The 19,894-nt window shown below is 44.5% G+C and overlaps 1 protein-coding gene across 1 annotated transcript in view; it reads right to left on the bottom strand.

Moving 5' to 3' along the window:
• The window catches only part of ISOC1 (isochorismatase domain containing 1), a 108,268-nt gene that overhangs the window by 7,230 nt on the left and 81,144 nt on the right, over window positions 1-19,894 (bottom strand). The window contains exons 2-3 of the mRNA XM_085632712.1: window positions 11,105-11,224; window positions 10,823-11,026 (exon numbers count right to left, since the gene is read on the bottom strand). Coding sequence (XP_085488838.1) covers window positions 10,823-11,026; window positions 11,105-11,224 — 324 coding nt within the window. The remainder of the gene's footprint in view (window positions 1-10,822; window positions 11,027-11,104; window positions 11,225-19,894) is intronic.

Raw genomic sequence — 19,894 nt, 5'->3', positions numbered from 1 at the left:
TATATATATATATATATATATATATATATATATATATATATATCAGAGCAAACAGCATATGGCAATAGGGTCAACCCACTTCTGCCACGGTCTATCTTCCAAATTGAATGATAATATTTTTTCCCCGATAACCCAAGCACATCTGACTTAAAGGAAGCACATTTCAGTAAAACACCTGTTTTCACAATACTTTGCCAAACGTTTTTTTTTTCCCTGTGTGGTTAAAATAAGTTTGAGTTATAGTAATTCAAAACCAATATAACCTTTTCTTTGCTGCAATAAGAATCCTTTTTTCTTTTGATGTGTATTAACATTAAAAAAGGGTTTTTATACCTGCTGTAAGTAGACCTTCCTGCTAGGAAGCACCTGTGCTATTAAAATAATAAGCAATAGTTATTTTTTCTAAATTTGAGATTTGTATTGTATGCATATGGCTGTCATGGTTTTCCACTGACATTTAAAAAACATTTTTTATGGAATATACTTCCAATATTTTATTTTTAAAATAGACCATTGCACCTATTTTGCATCATCAGACCTACTGGTTTTGTCAGTGCTTGTTACAGTAGCACCAGTTAGTGCCCCTGACAAGAAGCACAAAGAGTGCCGACTTCTATGTAGGTCATGGCCCATGTTTTTTGTGACAAGGTAATCTGGGGGGATGGGACAGAGACAGACATGCACACACACACACGGACACACACACACACACACACACACACACACACACACACACACACACACACACACACTTCAGCTTTTATTCCCCAGCAGCCCAACTTTCTAACTCAAGTCACTTGAACTTCCAGGAGTACAGACACTAAACATACTGACCAAACATTTGTAATGGGCCAATGGACAATGCACAGCATTGCAAATACAGTGGAGAACAAGCATTGAAAATGCAATAGGTCTCGCCTTTGATTAAGTTAAAGCCATTTGCTTTGCTAATGGCATTGTATAGCAAAGCAAATAGCTTTAACTTAATGAAAGGCAAGACCTATTGCATTTTTAATGCTTGTTTTTTTAACTTTGCTCTCTTTAGTGAGTTTAGTGTGCAGGGAAGTTGTTTGTGTGACTCTCCAGCTGATAGCGAGTAGCACCCAATGTTCTTAAAAGTGCAAATATTTTGCGAGGCGTTGGACAGTGCCAGATCCTGCGACCACGGAAAGTTTGTCCCCAGACATGGTGGGAAAAAAAGATGGCTTTTATCCAAAGCCAAGGACGTTGCTTCCAATTGTGTACCGGGTGCAGTGGCAACTAGACTGGGGGGCGGGTGGGGGGGGGAAGAGGGGCGGGGGGGGGAGGGAGAGGGTGCATTCAACCCTGCTCACCGCTATCTTTCACCGTTCACACAGCTGCTAGGGGGGTCCATTCCTTCCTTTCACTATGGCCTACGACACACTGGGTACTACGCTATTTTCCAAAACTTTTTTTAAAACGGTGCCCTAGAATTATCGGTTGTCTTTCACAAGTCACCTGGTGGCTGAACTTCCACAACGAAATTAACCTGTCTGCCAAGCCGTCTTGTCCCGTTTGTTTTCGTAAGTATTGTGTGCTACCTCAACTTTCCCCGTGGAACATAATAAATTAGGAGCACAGCGTTAGTCTTGTCAGAAATATTAACTTAAATAATAGGCTTGAGTTATGGATCTGGTAATAAGACACATAGCACGTAACACAAACCAGCTCCGCATTTCAACTGACTGCGCTTTGTTGCTCAGTGGACGACCGTGGTGCCATAGCGGCCATATGCTACTCACCCGGTGTGCTTCTTCCTCAGGGTCAGGGTCTCATTTTTGCTCATGGGCTCACACATGGCGGCACCTGTGATGCTGGGGGCCGCCGGAGAAGTTTGTGGATGTACTCTTGCGGACGGCAGAGAACCGAGCTGGGAGTCGGGGAGCTGTGCAGACTGCGTAGGTCATCCTTAAACCCGCAGGTATCAACCGTAAACAAGCAGTTTAATATGCAGCGCTTGGGTAGATGCACTCTGCATATCACTGCTAGGGTCTTCAATGCCTGCAGGGCAGGGCACAAGTCCTAAAAGTCCTAAAACAAGTGCTCTGTGGTGGAGCACTGCGTTCTAGGCGAGATGGGTGTGAGGAGATGTGGTGTTTGGAGTCTCGGCATCGGCTCCAACACCATGTGAATCTAGGCAAATCACGAGAGGGGCGCGGGGGAAGTGAGCGCAGCAGCGTGGTGAACACGGGGGGGGAGTGAGCGCGGCAGCGTGGTGAACGTGCTATTTAGTGCGCGCCGGCTTCCTTCAACTCTGGGTCCGTCGCACGCGCGTGCACTGTTTAAAGTGAAAGCACACTAGAGACAGAATTGAAGGAAGCCGGCGTGAGCAAGATGGTGGCGAACTGTCCACTGTCCCATGGACACGTGAATGCTGTCTGCTATGGACAGATGGCGAGAGCAGCCATCTTTGTCCATGCAGGCGCGTGCATGAGCCCACGGCGGAGAATCAATTCCAAAAGGTCTCTCTGACGAGAGCAGCGCATGCACTGCTTTTCGCCAGGCGAGACCTAAACAGCGTTTCATTTGCAATGTTATGCGCACACACTGTTCAGGTCTTGTTTATTTGGATTTGCATACTTGCATGTCATATCTGGAAACATAAGCATTGTAAATGTAATCGTATGATTTTACATAGCGCTGTTCAGAACCCCGATGGCCTCACTGTGCTTTACAGCCTGTAATTATAAGCAAAGACATGACCGCCATAGTAAAAGGTAAGATTCACCTAAGCACATCTTGGACACAAGTTGCGCAGTTATTGTGGTGGTGTTGACAAGAAGGGCACGTATTGCTTTGCTCGACTTTGTGTCCTTGCAGTAAAACTTCGGCAACCAATAAGGAGGCTGTTGAGTGCTGAGTGGGTAAGGTTTGGGCAAGGGGCTCAACTGTGTGATGTCGGAGGTCAAATGATCCGTGATGTAACTTCCGCTACCCCTGACGTTCTGTGCCAAAGTTTCTTCCTCTGCCAATACTGGGAGCGCTTGGAAATAGGTCAAAGACCAGTTACGTTGTAAAGGCTATAAATCTATAAAGACTTCCTAGCCGCACGCCAGCTCTCTTCCCTGGCGACCCCCAATATCTGACTGTCCACACATGGCACGCTGGGTGTGGGTGGCATACCTGGGCCTTGCATCACTAGGAAGTGCCCTGGAGAACACCCTGGCCAGGATCACCTTGGGGCAGTGTGCCTCGGGGACCATGGCAAAACTGTGCGCCTGCCCTGAATGCGGTGGGCAGGGTCTGCCGGTCGTGTGCCATGAACTCCATGCCTAGTGTGGACATGACTGCAGGGGCATTAGCCCCGCAGCAACTCTCTGCCACCAGTCTCTAAACATGGCATTCCTTCATTCCTTCATGTTAAAGATGCCACATGTGCCCCAGGTCACACCTGTTGTCCCGCTCACCACAGAGGTCAAGGGCGTCGGCACTCCGTGGGTTATTCACTACTGGAAATTGTTCATTCTCATCCTCTCTGGTGCAAGAAGGACTATATCTCCCCAAAACTATGCTTTGTTTATTCAGGATCTGCGTTGTTATATGAATTGTCAGGACAATGATCGTGCCCCTGGTGATGTGGAGTCATCTGATAAACATACTGAAGTTGCTCCTGTTCGGAGTTCTGCTCCAGGTCGCAATGTGGAAGTAAGCAGATATCTTAGGCTCCTGTGGCGTTCCCTACTCTGAGCTATGGGATAGTGTCCCTCTGGTTCATTCACTCCTTCACCCCATGCTCGGACCCTTTTGTTGAATGGTCCTTCCCCAGTTCAGCTTTGTTGGCCTCACCCTCTGCATCATCATCGTGCCACATGGTTCGCCAAGCCCAGCTTGGCACCGACCGGTCAACACCATCTTTCAAAGATGTCATGGTTGTTTGAGGATGAGACTTTTAAAAGTCTTTGCTCTGGGGAGACCAGCGCCTCAGCAAGGTAGGTACGAAACCTAGTGGTGGGGCTAAATATTAAAAGTGACATATAAATGTGACTTTATTTGGTGTTTGAGGAGCGCCCCCGAGGTAAAATAACGTTTTAGATGGAGCACTGAAAGTCCCCACACCATTCCTGGCTTAGGTTTTCACCACTCCAAAGTTATCTCGTTGGAGTTGCTGGTGTTTGAACCATCTAGTCAACTCAATTGTGCCACTGTGATTGTGTTTTCAATTTTTAAACCTCTTGTGACATTTTAATTGTCAATATTAATCTTGTTATGTTTAACGATGTCAGTATGTTTGGCAGTGTACATGATGGATATGCAAGATGATGAATGAATGTCTTCATTTTGATTTGTTTTGTTTATAAATTCAATAAACAGCTCATTTTTGTATTTTTATAAATCCTTTGGTTGTTTTCTTGGTTCATTTTGACAGCACTTTAATCACTTTATTGTATTGTTTACAATCATACTGGTTGCCTTAATTTTATACAATGTTTGCGACACCACCTCCTGCAGTGTCACTCATGCAGGCATCACTTTTACTTCAACAAGACTGGCTGAACCTTGGAGCTTCTCAATTCACAGTGTCATAGCTAGATTTTGTGCCGCCCGTGGCTGTCACTGCGTTTTCTGCTCGGCGGGCCGCATTTAAGAGCGGGGGTGGGGGTGCTGGCGATTCCCACAACGGCCGGCCAAAACTCGTGCCGCCCAAGGCGGACGGCTCCACCCCAACCACCCTTGCTAGGCCACTATCTATTCAACAGCTCTTCGGATGCAGGCTGCCCCAGACTTTTGCAGTCCCAAAGTACACTTTACGAGTCAATGTCCTGATACTAACACCACATAAATGCAATCTACACCACAGAATTCCACATCATGCCATAAAATTCAACACCACACCACATAATTATATATCCACTCCACTACATGCGATTCCACAGCACACAATACCACTCCACATAACTACACTTCATAACACATTACCACTCCACATAATTCCGATACACTCAATACCAAATAATTACTATCCACATATTTCAACTGCGCACCATGCCACATAATTCCACTACATGCAGCTCCACTCACCATCACAGTTCCACAATACATAATTCCACAACAAAAAATTTCAATCCAATCCATGTAGTTCCACTCTACACCACATACATTTATTCCGCTCCATAACACATGGCTAAAAAACAGTGTCACTGACCACGCTAACAGGGTCACGGGTCCCCGAGACCCATTTGCTTTGCCAATGCTTGTTTATGTTTGGGTTGCTGATTCGGGGGTAATCAATGTGTGTTTTGGCCTTTGTATTTAAGGTCCTAATGTCAAGGTTTTGTGTGCTATATATTTTTTTTTATTGTATTAAGTCTTTTTCATCGGACAGCTTCTAACTTCAATGCGTAACCCGTGTGTTTGATATTGCAAGTCAATTGATCGTTAAAAACATGATTGATTAGTTGTACATAAGTGGTAATTAAAAATTTACTTTACTTTTAGAAACTTCTGCATTAAGGAGACATTTTATAGCTCCTCAGGAGGGCTTCTTTGGTTGAATGTTGGCGCCCCCTGCATGTTCCATGGATCACGCTTGCAGATCACCGAGAAGGTGACCTATACCTGTGGCCTGCCCATCCATTGACGCAGAAAACAGAATCATTAGGGTTTCAGGACAGCACTTAAGACTGTTTTTTCTTAATTCTGGTCATTTTGCTATTAGTTTTATTTTTGGCAGGTGTATTGTTTTAGCGCCAGAAGTGAGCATGCAAATAAATAATATTAAATTAATGAGAATATAGTAGCGCAAGATTATTGCCCTTAAACTCATTTGTGGAGCTGCTTGAGGATTCTTGTGACGTAGCCATGTTCCAGCACTCAGATGTGCTGTCCTCGGACATTGTGTGCTTTACTCCCCAGTGCGCAGGCGCACTGGCTCCCATTTCTCCCTATGGATGTCGGTGAGTGGTTTTAATGCATTGAAAAATATCACTGGACGCATGACTGGGTAGAGCCTCAAAGAGCAACAGAAGCCGCGGCCTCTGTTACAGGCGTCATGGCATCTTCATATCCAGTAGTTTGCAACTGGTTGACAGTGTTTGCTAGACTGAAGTATCGCTTCTTTACGTAGGAAAATGTCCCAGTGGAGAAGAGTTTGAGCCGAGTTTGTAGGCTTTCGAGGTGCCGGGCTAAGGGGTTTAGTAAATCTCTCTCCATGATGAGGGGGCTCAGTTACAGGCATGTAATACCACCTGCTATCAAGTGAGACTTCCTCATGGCCTGAAACCCAGTGTTTAAAGAAAACATGATGAGGATGTGGGAGTTAATTACATGTTATATTCTGATGCCCAAGAGTGGAGCCGGGTGCATGCATGACTCACTGGGGGTGGGGAAGAGGCGTTCCTTGGAACCTCGCTCAAGGGTGGATAAAGGACGTTCCTATAGAGGACTGCAGCGTTTCATGAGTTGTCGCCATCGCTAGTCTTCGAACAGGCGCTAATCATGCAGCGGTGGATGCCATTAGTCAGACTCCATCCTTTATCTAGCTCGCAGTCTTGATAGTTGCTCTCGCCTGTTTGTTCCTCCTGCAGTGAGTCAGATGCTACTGTGCAGTGAGTCATTCAGGAGGCTATAAAGGGATCCTCCACTCTGACAGAATTCTAAGTATCAGTGATCTGAATTTCCCAACCCAATGAATGATTTGGTGATAACTGTGCTCTATTCATGTTAAACTTCAACAAATTGCTCCTCGTGCTGACCTGGCTTGCCGTAGCAAGAAAGGCTTCACTTGCCAATGAGGTTCGACAAAGCATAAACTGGTCTGTGGTTGCTTGTGGTGCCTTCAGAGGAGGAGATGTGGCTGTTAGTTAGGACTGCTGTGTCCTGTTCCATGGACAGCCAAGACTGACGTGTCTATAATCGCACCAGCAGGCTACAAAAAATTTTATTTGCCAGCTTTCACATTGATCGGGGATTGAGCGCGGCAGCGTGGTGAACGCGCTATTTAGTGCGCGCCGGCTTCCTTCAACTCTGGGTCCATCGTGCGCATGTGCACTGTTTAAAGTGAAAGCCCGCCTGAGACAGAATTGAAGGAAGCCGGCGTGAGCAAGATGGCGGCGGAGTGTCCACTGTCCCATGGACACGCGTATGCGGTCTGCTATGGACAGATGGTGAGAGCAGCCATCTTTGTCCATGCAGGCGTGTGCATGAGCCCACGGCGGAGAGTCGATTCCAAAAGGTCTCTCTGACGAGAGCAGCGCATACGCTGCTTTTCGCCAGGCGAGACCTAAAAATAGGGTTTTAATGGCACATCAACAGTGAACACAAGGTGTTATCCCAAAAGGATGGTTTAGGACCATTTAAAAAGGGCACTAACGTTGTGAAATGGTGTTTCCATTGGCTCAAGTTGTCTACAGAGGTGGGCTTTCGGGTACTTTCAGAATTTGCAGGATTGATGGGGTACTAATGGAACCGACAGGGATGTTGTTCCAAATACTAACCATAGACAGTTAATTACTGTCCTCCCTTTTATTTATTTCCTTTAGCGTTTTGCTTCCAGTCTAGCAGTTTCCATGTTTCTAGTGTGGCCCTGTCCGCTTGAAGGGGGAGTCAGTGTTGTTCCTTAGGTGTGACTTGATTGAACTTCTTCATACCCTTGATGAACCATTCAGCAATGTTGTGAATGTCTTTGACTGGTCAGTGGAACCATTCTCATGTTTAGGAAACTTAGAAGTGTTACATCCGGCCAGGTGTGAGGACCAAGGTTTGAAGACTGGGCAGAAGTGAGTTTCGGCGTGTTATGAAATGTTGAGCAATTAGAACTGAATCCTGTCCTCTCCAAGAGTATGATATACGATTGCTAAAAGCCTTCTTGGGACAAAGTGACATTATTTTCATTTAAAAAAAGAAGAGTGGTCTGGTTTAGGCAGACCATCTTGCACCTCAACTTTCATAAATGGTTTCTCTGCCACAAAGGTGGACTTCCCAATGCTAATACAGTTGACAAATCAGGATTAGTATTTTGATCGACCTAGTGAGAACTTAGTGCCATGAAGTATAATGCAGGACCACATTAATGGATGGTCTGCATTAAGAAGGATTTTATACCCTCTGGCTAATCTGTGTGCCAAGAATAATGTCTTCTCCTACCCAGTGCATCAAGCTTGCAATGTGTGTGTGATCCGACAGTTCTGTCATTCTCATCGCACAGGACTGCAGTTTGCAAAACCAAATGAATGGTTTGACCTTCCTCAAATTAAAAGGATCCTGCTGTAACACTGCTCACAGAAAATTGCTTCAATACTCGCCGTGGTCATGTATGTCGATTACTGTAACAGCCTCTACACAGGCCTTCTGCACACATTCATCGCCAAGCTCTGCTCTCCTTGTATTTGCCCTAAAGCACCATGATCATATTACTCATGCACTCACGACTCCCCACTTGCTCACTGTGGCAGTGCCGGGCAAAGAATCAATGAATGCCCCCCAAAGAACGAGGTCAGGGGATTTTTTTTTTTTAAACAAACTCTGGATCTTTTGAAAACCAAAACAACTTTCAGGAGTGGGTGAAACAAACACACGACTTGACCGGCCTTCAATTGGCTATCCATAGCCCTTACTGAATTATAACCTTTAACCCTAGTTCAGCACTTTGCCCCTAAGCACATGCTGGTTTTGGCCTTAACCCTTTGCATTCACTTCAGAGGGTTGTCTATAGCTGGTGCTTTATTTCAACATGTGTCATTCCTGCTGTGCTCTGCTTGTAGCCCTGCTGATGGCTGTCTTGTTTCCCTTACAATGCGTTATTTGCTGATGAATAATTTTAGATTACTGTACCCACACAGAGTGAGAACAGCCATGCACTAAACAAGGTCATCCTTGCTGCTCATTTTGTGAGCAATAATCCAGCCAACAAACTGCAGAACAACATAAGGTGAGATATATGGGTGTGTATACATACTCTGTAGTAAAGGAAAAGGTTTGGCAGAATGTTGGTACAACATACAAAATAAATTATACAACAGGAGTATTTTTATATTGCCATACTTGCCTGTTCATACTTAACCATTGCCTTAAACAGTTGCACTCTGTGTCTCAATACTTACTCACTTTACAAATATTTATCTTACATCACAGATTAATTTTACAAATGACAACTACTTGTCCTGTGAGACTATTTAGGGGGACTCATTTCTAAAACCTAATGTGGCAATTTATGGTAGGATTTTTTATATCCCACACCATTTCTCAAAATTCGCACTAGCAGAGTCTAAAGGTCTCACTTTTGGGGTTTGAATGCAGACCTCTTCATTTTGCAAATGGTTTTGATGAAGTTTTTTAGCATGGGCAAAAGGGAGAAGAAAAAAAAAAAGATTTTTGGCGATGCAGTGCAGCATCACAAGTAAAAAAAAAGACGAATCACAATATGTCCACTTGCCTGTGTGCATCATGAGGCTACAGTGACCCAGCATGATGACTTGTGCCAGTACATAATCAGCAAGCATGCCCATGTATGTCATAATGCAGGTGCCTTTTTGTTTACTGGACCTAGATGGCAGACACCAATTGTGGAGCGGTAATTTGAAAAAGTGGTCAGGCAGCAAATTGTAGCTGCCGGACCCTACAAAAAAAGGATACAAATGGTACAAAGAGAATTGCGGGGAGAAGCTGGGAAGCAACAGTGGAGTGGGTAGGGCGTGGAGGAAACGTAACCACTGCTAAGTGGCAAAAACAGGAGGGAATTGGGTGGGGAAGCAACAGAGGAAGGTGGGAGGGAGGGGAGAATGTAAGAAAATGACACAAATCCTTAAGATTCATAGATAACAAGAGACCTTAATCTACACAAGCAATATGGTTAAAAAATGTTTTACTTTCTCCAGTTAAGGATACATACAATATCATATATTCTAAAACAAACAAGTAGTCAAAGTAGTCACACAGCCTTACGTCTTGTTCAGAATAGACTATGGCAAGACGATAGGTTAGGGTTGCATGGTTTAAATTGGACACCAAGGGTCAGATGTACTAAGCACTGGTCAAAAAATACTGGTCATAATTTGTGACCAGCAATTTTGTGACCAGTGTGGTAATTTTGTACACTAACATTCCATACCTTCCCCCAGGTGCCTGTGGAATCTTTCTCTACAGAGATATACATCACACTTTTCTAGATCTAATTATTCATACTATTGTTGCTTATGACTAATCACAAGCCACATTTCATTTTGTTGATACTTAACCATTTTCTAATACATTGTTTCAGCTGTACGTTTGTGATATTTTTGGTTCGGCTAAACGGTTACTTTTTACAGGTCTTAATGCACCTCAGCATCCAAGACTTTGAGTTACTCATGCACCCTTAAAAAGGCTGTATGTGATTATTTTATGGTGGTCCTTAGTAACTTCTGATCCTGCTTATACTTTTATCTCCTTTCCAATTTGTCTAGTTGTGTCTTGTTTGTCCTCTGGGCCTGATGCAGATTTCTATAACAATAAGTTATTTGGCGGGGGCAGGGCTAATGCTTTTGCCTTGTACTAGGTTACAGATAGTTTAAATTGTTAGTCTTCAGGGGAAAAAATAGGCTCCTGATATGTTCAAGCCCTCAACAGTGTTAGAATATTAATTCTCATGTCACTATTTCTACTCCTGTCTGTTACAGTGGTGTGGTACAGCGACTTCCAAAGAAAACTGATCCAGGCGATAAAACCCAAACCATCATCATTTAATGTAAAAGATTCCAGTAAATTGACACCTCAAAGGCATGAACCTTGTAAAATCTGAATTTGTATGCTTCAAAACCAGTATTTTTAAGCGAAGGCTATACATATTTTAAAACATTGTTTTAGATGACAAAATTGATATACATACCTCAACTCCGAACAATACCACACTGCGGACACCAGGAATCTCTGCTAAGGCAGCTTCAACTTCAGGTAAAACCATAGAAAACTTTGTTTTGGGAAGAACAAGTTTAACTCCTGTTAAATCGAGTTCTTGAACTGTGCTTCCAAGACCTTTGGGATATTGTTCTGTTACTATAATTGGAATTCCTAAAATACGTGCTCCTTGGAACTAGAGGAAAATTAAATAAAATGCATTAAAATATTTCCCCCAGTGATCGAAGTCTAAAAAAATAAAATAAATACTTACCAGCCTCTGTCCTACACTGATGATATCTCCAAAATACTTGACGGCAGGCCTAAATCTCTCTTGCATGTCACAACAGAAGAACACAGTGCTTGAAGGTGTAAGGTTTCCCAAGGTAGTGAGCTGAAAAACACAGAAGCGCATTTTGCATTTTAATTATAAAAGCTATAACATTTTGCTTCTAGTTGTTCATATACTGCTGCTGCATTATCAAGATTCCATTCGTAGCTGAGTAAAGTACTAAAATTGTTTTACCAATAATGCACCTGAATGGGGGAAAAGACACAAGGGCTCTGTTGTGTTCAAAACATTTTCATGCAGAGATGGCAAAAGTCCCTACTGTGTCACAAAGCATTTTCAGGAGATATTCAACATTTCCCACTTGACATCCAGTTCTATTTTCTTCGAATGCAGTCTTGTACTGCCAAAGTCCTCTTGACACAGTCACTAATTTGCATAATGATAAACAGACTGACATAATATTGACTTTGCGGCTTAAATATTCAAATCTTAAGTTCCCTCATAGAAAGGTCCTTATCACACAACTACTTGCCTATTTGTGTTTATTGCTCACGTGGTTTAGCATTCAGGTCAAAGGCCGGCTCTTCAAGTCGGTCTGTTGAAGTGCTTTCACTTGCTGTTGGGCTATTCCGCGTGCTTGAGGATCCGAGGGTATGGTCACATAGTAATGGCACGTCTGTGGGGTTGGAAGTACACCCTGCACCTGCTTTAGTGTGCACTGACCTGCCCCTCTGATGTCAGTGTACAAGATTAATTTCTCTGAGTTCTGGTCTCACCTCTGAATACCTGACGCTTACATTTTAGAGCTGCAGAACATGCTCTACGGCAAGCAGTGCTGGAAATGCAGAGACCGACTGTCCGTTTATGCATTTCTGTTTTGTACAAACTTTGTTTCTACTGACAAATGTAACAGCAAAGCTGTTCTGGCTTGTTTACTGACAGATTGCTTTATAAAATAATTTATGAGGGTAATGCACCTGCTGAAGAGAACATTTTACACCCCAGAAGTCCCAGGGTATAATGGAAGTGAATTGATGTTGATTTGTGCACTTGCTAGGGTGAGTTGTGTGCACTGCGCAGCATGATCACAGGTTTGACTCAGCAAGCCAAGAGGGTCAATGCGCCTGATGCAAAGCATAGCACATACCATGCACGCAATAGACTTGTCCACAAGGACGGATGTGACAGCAACTATTTTCTTGCTTACTTGTTTATAGACGGTCTGAGTTGCCATATTCTCTGTGTACTTAAAAAACAAACATGGCCCATTCAGGCGACAGAGCACTATACAGGCACAAAATATTCACCCCGTGACGATGCCTGGTGCAGGTTACGTTTGGGGCAAATAAAACATGACAGCAGCGCGCAGGGTGTTATTGTGGTCCCACCGTGGTTGATGCAGAGGTAGTTCCAGTGCGGGCGTGTCACACATTACATTTACGCTACCACTTTCAAAAGTCACTGACCGCCACTGTGTTACATATAACGCATGAAGTACAAATATATCTAAAAGCCATATTATATCGCTAACCTTTTTGAATAGCAATAAAAATATTCTAAGTTTATAATCGCCTCCTTTTTACGGATGCCAAAACCCAACATACATCGATTGTAACAGGCGCGCAACACCCATTGGTCCCAAAGGGCTTCAGCCCCCCCCCCCCCCCCCCCCCCGTCGTGTGTGGCAGCCCAGGGTGAGACCGCTTCCCGGCGCGCACACACAGCCGCACCCGAGCACTTCACAGGTCTTTAAAAGACCATTTGCATGTTAATGAGGCCTCGCTGTTGTTTCACACCTTCTAAGAGCCCCTGCAGTTCCACTCTGCCTATGGCTTAAAAGATTCAGCCCCCCCCCCACCCCGACATTTTTTCTTAGCCCCCCCCCCCCCCGAAATTTGGCTCTAGTTGCGCCTCTGGATTGGAAGATGGAACTAAAACGTGGGAAACTTAACAAGTTGCACTGCCACTTTTATATCACATTCCAATCCATTTTATTAAACATATTAACCCAGGTTTTCACTAAAAAAACAGGGCCTGAGTTGTTTAGTAAAACGAGGACAAATTTTAACACCCATCTTATAGGCAAGGTGAGTTTCAGAAAAGAAGACCCACCACATGCACTGTGCCACCACCTAGTGGAATAGCTCAGTGGGTAGAGCGCATGCCTGCCTAGGTGAGCAGAACAGGAGTTAAACATCACCACAAACATTCTACAAGCATTTTCTGAAGCCGCATGGCGTGCATTTTCATTTTTTTCTCTTGGGGTCTTTCTGGGCTCCCCCGCGTGCCTCCTTTGTTAGGGGGTATGCCAAGGAGCCCACCCCTGGCTAGCCAAGGCCGTCTCCCTGAACGAGCAGCTCTTTTGCATCTGCCCACAGGACCAAGCAACTTCCATCTGGCAGGATGCGGTCTTCTGCAGTGGCCGCCCGCTCCCCCAGATGCTAGAGTGGGGGTGAGGCCACCACAATTGTGGGGTAGGAGCATGACAGTGCTCTCCCCTCCTACTTAGTTACGGGGATGGGGTCCCGCCCGCCGTTTGGCATAAACAGCCCAGAGGATGGGGTCCACGGGCCAGCTAAGATTCCGGGGAGAGGTCCCCATGAACCCCCTTCTCCTTGGAAAAATGGCAAGCATCAGCCCCTGGGGAGATCGGGGCCCATGGGCAGGAATGACCACCCCCTCCCCCACACCTGGATAAAAATAAAGGAACCATCCTTGCGCTGACCCACGGGATCTGGCTCAGCCCGGGAGGTTTTAGCAGCCGAGCAGCAAAGCTCCGAGCAATCTGCGATTGAGAAGGGGTCAAAGGTAAAATCCTTCTCCTGCAGATATCTTGGGCCCAGTTAGGTCGTTTTACTCCATCGTGGGCTCATTGTGCCCCTAGTAATGAGCCCTAGCCACCTGGAGTACTTTCCTCAGCCCTCTAAGGTGGCATGCTTTGCAGGGGCAGGTGGCTCCTTGAGCCAGCCTTTATCCTTTGTTTCCTATGGAGCTTCTCTCCTCCATGGCACAGAAGTCCAGTCTTTACCCCAACTAGTCCTTGGGGTATTAGGGGACCAGCTTCCATGGTCCTGGAGAGAGCCCAACTGGTCCTGGGGTCAGCTGAAATTAGAATCATTAGTCCAGATGGCATTGGGGATTCTTTGTCCCAATTGTGCATGGCTGCTGCCTCCAGTCCCAGTGTTTAGTAGAAAATCACAAGCAAGTGAGCTCCCCCCTGCATAAGACCTTTTAAGGGAGGGGTGGCAGGTTCCAGAAGTGAGGCACCTCTGGCCTATCCTGGAGCATCACATCACCTCTCCGCCCCTGTCCCAACATTCCTGCACAACCGTCTGGGACATTTCAAAATGGTGTAATCTAGGAGTCACTAATCACATCTGCTCAGGGGGCCTCAGCTCTGCATCTCGCTGACATCACTGCCAGGGCGTTTCCCAGCAAATCTTCAAAAGAAGCCCCCCACCTGGGTTGGCTCCAGATCTCTGTGCTCCTTCCTTTGATCAGTGGGCTTGGGCAGGCTCATCCCTGGTATAGTGTGACAACTGATGGATTGATGCAGAGCATTCCGCCCCAACTACTTCCGCCTCAGGAGCTGAATGAAGCACTGTCAATTGCTCCCTTTGTTCCTGCCGCTGGAGAGAAATGCAGTTGATTTGGCACAACAGGGTGACAAAAGACCTGGGCTCTGATCCTGAGGCAAGCTAGAGAAATTGGACACTCCTGGATGACAATATGCTGTAAAGATATTGTTTTGGAACTTGCAGAATTGATTTTCCCGCACAGGCTACACCCCAATTTGAGGTGTCATTGGTCGCTGTAGGCCTCAGGAAAGAGAAGCTGCACTCTACGGCAGCCCTCTTCGTAGGTGTATAATGGAGTGTTACTGCAGACAAGATAGTAAGCCACACTGACTTCCCCTATGAGTGAACACTAACATTATGAGGCCTACCCCAGGCCAATATTTAATTCTGCAGATTGCCCTCTGCACCAGGCTATCTGTGCATAGTTACCTAGATGACCACGAAAGGAGTCTCCGACACGCAGTACTTACTCGTGCACATGCATGTGCACATGTGTAACCAGCCAAGTGCCCCTTATCCTTGCTGCATTGCAGCAGCCTTACCTTTAAAAGGCAGGCACTGGCAGTAAATATGTGCAGTCCATTTACCATAAGTTTACCATGGGTGTGTCACAGACTATGAGGCTTTCCCACAGGAAAAGGTTGAAAACCAGGTGACCAAAATGCGAAAAATCTGGGTGGATTAGATGGACAGAACCCATTGTCCCCCAAAGATCAATTGGGAAAATCAGCGCTTAATGGGGCAGAGAGCAAGTAAACTGCAAAAACAGCATATTAAGAATCGCTGGCATTATTTCATGGTTTAGGCATCACTGGTAGTCTCAGCCAGACCATTGAGCAGAATACAATTAACAACCATATAGAAAGCTGTGAAAAGGTCAAAAAGACCAATGCCTTTGCCTTCCCTTCTTAGACTTCACTTCCTACATAATTGAGAATGTTGTTTATGATGGAATCTATCAACATTTGCTTGGAAGGGTTGTGAATCTTGTTTTCTTCAATAAACAGTTGAAAGAGCTTCACCATCCCCTTCTCTAATTACATCACAGCTTGAACTGAAGGCTTCTTCAGCACGCTAATAAAAACATATGCTACTATTACTTTTGTAAAAGTACAACCTCTGAAGGAGAGGCTGAGTTAACCTTTCTGGGATTCAAACTAGTGCCCTCAGATTACTGCAAGTGTCAGCAGCAAGTGGTAACTCATCTTGCTGGTAAAATGTTCCTCCTCCAGTCTAACATCTCATGATTTATTTCTTATTGTTAGGCCAAATGTACAAAACTGTGTTGCAGTTGCAAACCTTGCGATTCACAAAATCACAGTGACTGTAGCTGAAAAACAGTGTTTTGCAATGTACTGAACCCATTTGTTATTTCGTGTAAGTCTTTCTGGGTCACAAAATAGTTCCCAGATGCATTACCATATTGGAAACATTTTTTAGGATTAAATCGATTTTATTGGTTTTCATACAGATGAAGTCAAGACAATTTTTAAAGCAGCACCAGTTGCTTCAAGGAAGACAAGCTTCTTTAAAAAAACGTTCCCCCTTTGTGTATGCAAACGAAGGAGTAGTGGTCTGCTATCCCTGTGTTTGTAGCCTATCACAAGTGGTGACAAATAGTTACCTTCGTAATTAAGGTTAATTAGGCAGGTAATTCTTCAAATGCCTCCAACTGGAGGTTTTGTGATGCAGCATGTTGGTAAATCGGTCACATCACAGCTAGGTCGCAAAATAAATCAGTGGGCAATGTGTGACTGCTTTTTGTAAAGTCTATTTGTATCTCCAAGCCATAGTATAGAACTTAATGAGATCCGATATAATGGACATGTAGAACATACAGCTTTGGCAACATAATCATTAATGAAGAGTATACATACGGGACTGAAAGTTATGCAGGATTTTACAAAAGTTATCTTGCGAGTAGACGTTCTACAGGGTGTGTGTAATGTAATCTGCAGTACATTGCAATAGAGTTACAGTGTTTGAGCCAATATCGCTAAAAACTAACAAGGAGTAGAAAGTTTCCTATACAGAGATGATGCACACCCACAGACGTTTCAAGGATTGGTTAAAACCTGTCACGAGGAGTTTGAAAGCCTCTATTGCACTCAATGGATCTTAAAGGGTAACAGATAAGGACCACTGTCTCTACAGATTTTCAAATCAATTTGAATCTTGACACATCAGCAGGGATATATTTAGAAAGTCTTATAATCGACTAGTGAATACACAATCAAAATATTGCCCAAATTCCCTCTGCATCCAAATATAGTGGGTGGCCTTATCTCTTATTGGCAAAACACATTTTAAAGATAGACAGACGGCAGGCTCTTGAGGTCCGAATTCAATTCTTATTTTAGATTGGCATTACCCAATATAGCAATAAAGATCAATGCTAATTTGTGGTCTCAATCTAAGAACTGATAGAGTTTCCCTTATGTCAATACATTTCGCTCGTTGAAGTCAATGGTTTTGAAATGGAACCTGGAGCAGGTCATGTGTGCCCACTTGCTTTTCACATAAATATGCCTGAGCCTCTGTGTCTCCTGCGTCTCATAAAAGACCTGTAACAGCCTCTCATTCTGTTACCAATCATTTAATTTTATTTTTAATGTTGGTTAAGCTGAACCTAGTTCATTAAGATCAATAAAACAATTAATTACTTTTTAAAATGTATTTGTTAAGAAATTGATTTTGGTATAAATTATGAAATAAAGCAGGATATTTAAAAATCACATACTTTCTGGTCTAACAGATATCACCATCTGCACTTTTTACACTATGTATTCTGATATAATTTTTACAAAATTATCTGGCACATGCATCAACAATGCCATTTGCGATTCCTTATTAGCGAAAAATAAGGATTCGCTAATAAGGAATAGCAAAAGGCTATGTATGTAGAAATCGCTTTAAAAAAATAGCGATTTCTAAACATTCCTTAATTGCTACTCGCAAATTGCGAGTCGCAATTAAGGAATACCTCCCCGTTCATTCCTATGGGCCTAGTGGCCCATAGGAATGAATGGGAAGACATTCTCAATTTGTGATTCCCAATTAGAGAATCGCAAATTGAGAATGCAATTTCAAGGGTACTAGGGTGTCAAAAGGACACCCTGTTGCACCCCTGAAATCTGCATAGGAGTACATCTTGCACACACACATGCCCCATGGACATGTGTGTGTGTAAAATGGAACTTTGAAAAAAAGTTTTTGCAAATTACCATGAAGTTCAACTTCATGGTAATTTGCTCCCCCTATTAGCGAAATCGCTGATTTGTTTACTTTAATGCATTGCATTTAAGGAATCTCAATTTGAGATTCCTTAAATGCAATCGCAATTTAAGTAATCGCAATTTAGAGATTACTTAAATTGTGATTTTTGCATTTGGGATGATGCATCCCAAATGCAAAAATACCGGTCGCAAAGGGACAGATTCTGAGAATCTGCCAGTTTGCGACCGGTTTTTGCTTTGATGCATGTGGGCCTATGTATGTAAAATAAGACTCATTTAAACCTCTTATTTTCTCTAGTACACACATTAATTTCATATATTAGTTCTGACATCCAACTTGTTTTGCAATGCATAGGAGTCCTTACTTTTATTGTCCTCCATTTGCTCAATTATGGGCTGTAACCTGATGTTTTACAAGCCATGAACCTTAAATGACTTTAACATCACCATCTAATATGTGCACAACATTTAGTCGATCTGATTACTTTCCTTAGATATATAGCCTATGTCAAGTTCATTACACAGTAGGATTTTGTTTGCTACATTTTTGTAACTTATTCCACATATTATGAAAATAAGTTTCTGTAAAATTATTATCAAAAGATTTAGGATTATTTTAATGTTCCCTCAATGTATCACAATACAAATATAGATGGCAGACAATCCAGTTACATCTACTCAAACAAATAACCCCCTTACTATGATGTTACATCTAAGAAGGGGGTGGCATCCTGAGCACCGCGAGGAGAGACGGGTCACTCTGCCAAAGCTTTTGGAGAAGTACAGCAGCGGGGCCTATTTCGGAGGATTGGCAAGCAGTGAACCCGTGATCGGAGGCGCAACCTCAGGCCTTGGTGGACTTTGGCGAGGTTCTGTGGGTGGCTGGGCGTCCGCCTCCACTCCACCACCGGATACTCAAGGTCAGAGTCTCTGCCTGACTCATCGGCAGCTATATACTGCCCGCAATTACCAGAGCATTCCTGCAAGGGGGTGGGGGGGGGGGGGGGGGATGGGACGCCATGGCGGGCGATCGCCAGTGCAGCACTGGAGCAACCCGCGCCGACAAGGTGAGGAAGTGGTGAGGTTCTGTTGCTGAGGCCTTGGCTGCATTGGATACTGATGGAGGCCTGATCGCCTCATATGCTGCTGCGGAGGGTGCCTCTCCCCCCTCCCCCCTCACACACTAGTGATACCATTGCTCCTGCGGCGGCAAGTGGTGCAGTGCCTGTGCCCTGGGGCTCTAAGGCTGAGCCCCTTAACCTGCTCCTGACCTGGCCTGGGGGCTGAGTGACCTGAGAGCCAGAGACGGTCCTGGAGAGTGGGTCCTGTACACTGACGAGGCCATCCTTATATGATTGGGCGATATCACTTCATCCCTACCTTACTGATCTGCCGCACTCCCAAAGTGGAGACCCACTGGTGCTACACCTCCCAGTTGACACGGTGGTATAGAAAGGGACTTGGAGTTGCTGCACCCCACTGCTGAAATTCAGTACTGGACCTGAACTTGGGAAAACCACAATGTCCGGGACAATGGGTTCCAATGTGGTCCAAAAGAACAAATTGGACCGCTACGCGTTCCCCAAAACGTCACCCCAGGACCAGCAGGCGAGACACAAAGCGGGAGGCGGAGAAGAGGAGAATCCCCCTGAACCGACACTCAAAGATGTCATGGAGGCCATATCTGGGGTCCGGTCATCTCTGGAACAAAGGATGGACACAATCTCCACTGTCGTCACACTCATCAGGGTGGACCTAGTGAAAATCAGCTAAAAAGGTCAAATCAATTGGAGATCACAACAACGAGCATTGTGAAAGAAACTTCACACCTCCAAACCGAGATCGCGACTTACAGCTTTTCCGGAAGCTTGCCGAAAGTAAGCTTGACGACTACGAAGGACGCACCCGCCGCAACAATATACGCTTCCTAGGTGTGCCGGAACAGGCGCAGGGGCAGA

Source organism: Triturus cristatus, chromosome 2_1 (genome assembly GCF_964204655.1).
Source record: "Triturus cristatus chromosome 2_1, aTriCri1.1, whole genome shotgun sequence".
Lineage (NCBI taxonomy): Eukaryota > Metazoa > Chordata > Amphibia > Caudata > Salamandridae > Triturus > Triturus cristatus.
The sequence above is the reverse complement of the archived record's forward strand: the minus strand, read 5'-3'. Positions and strand labels throughout refer to the sequence as shown.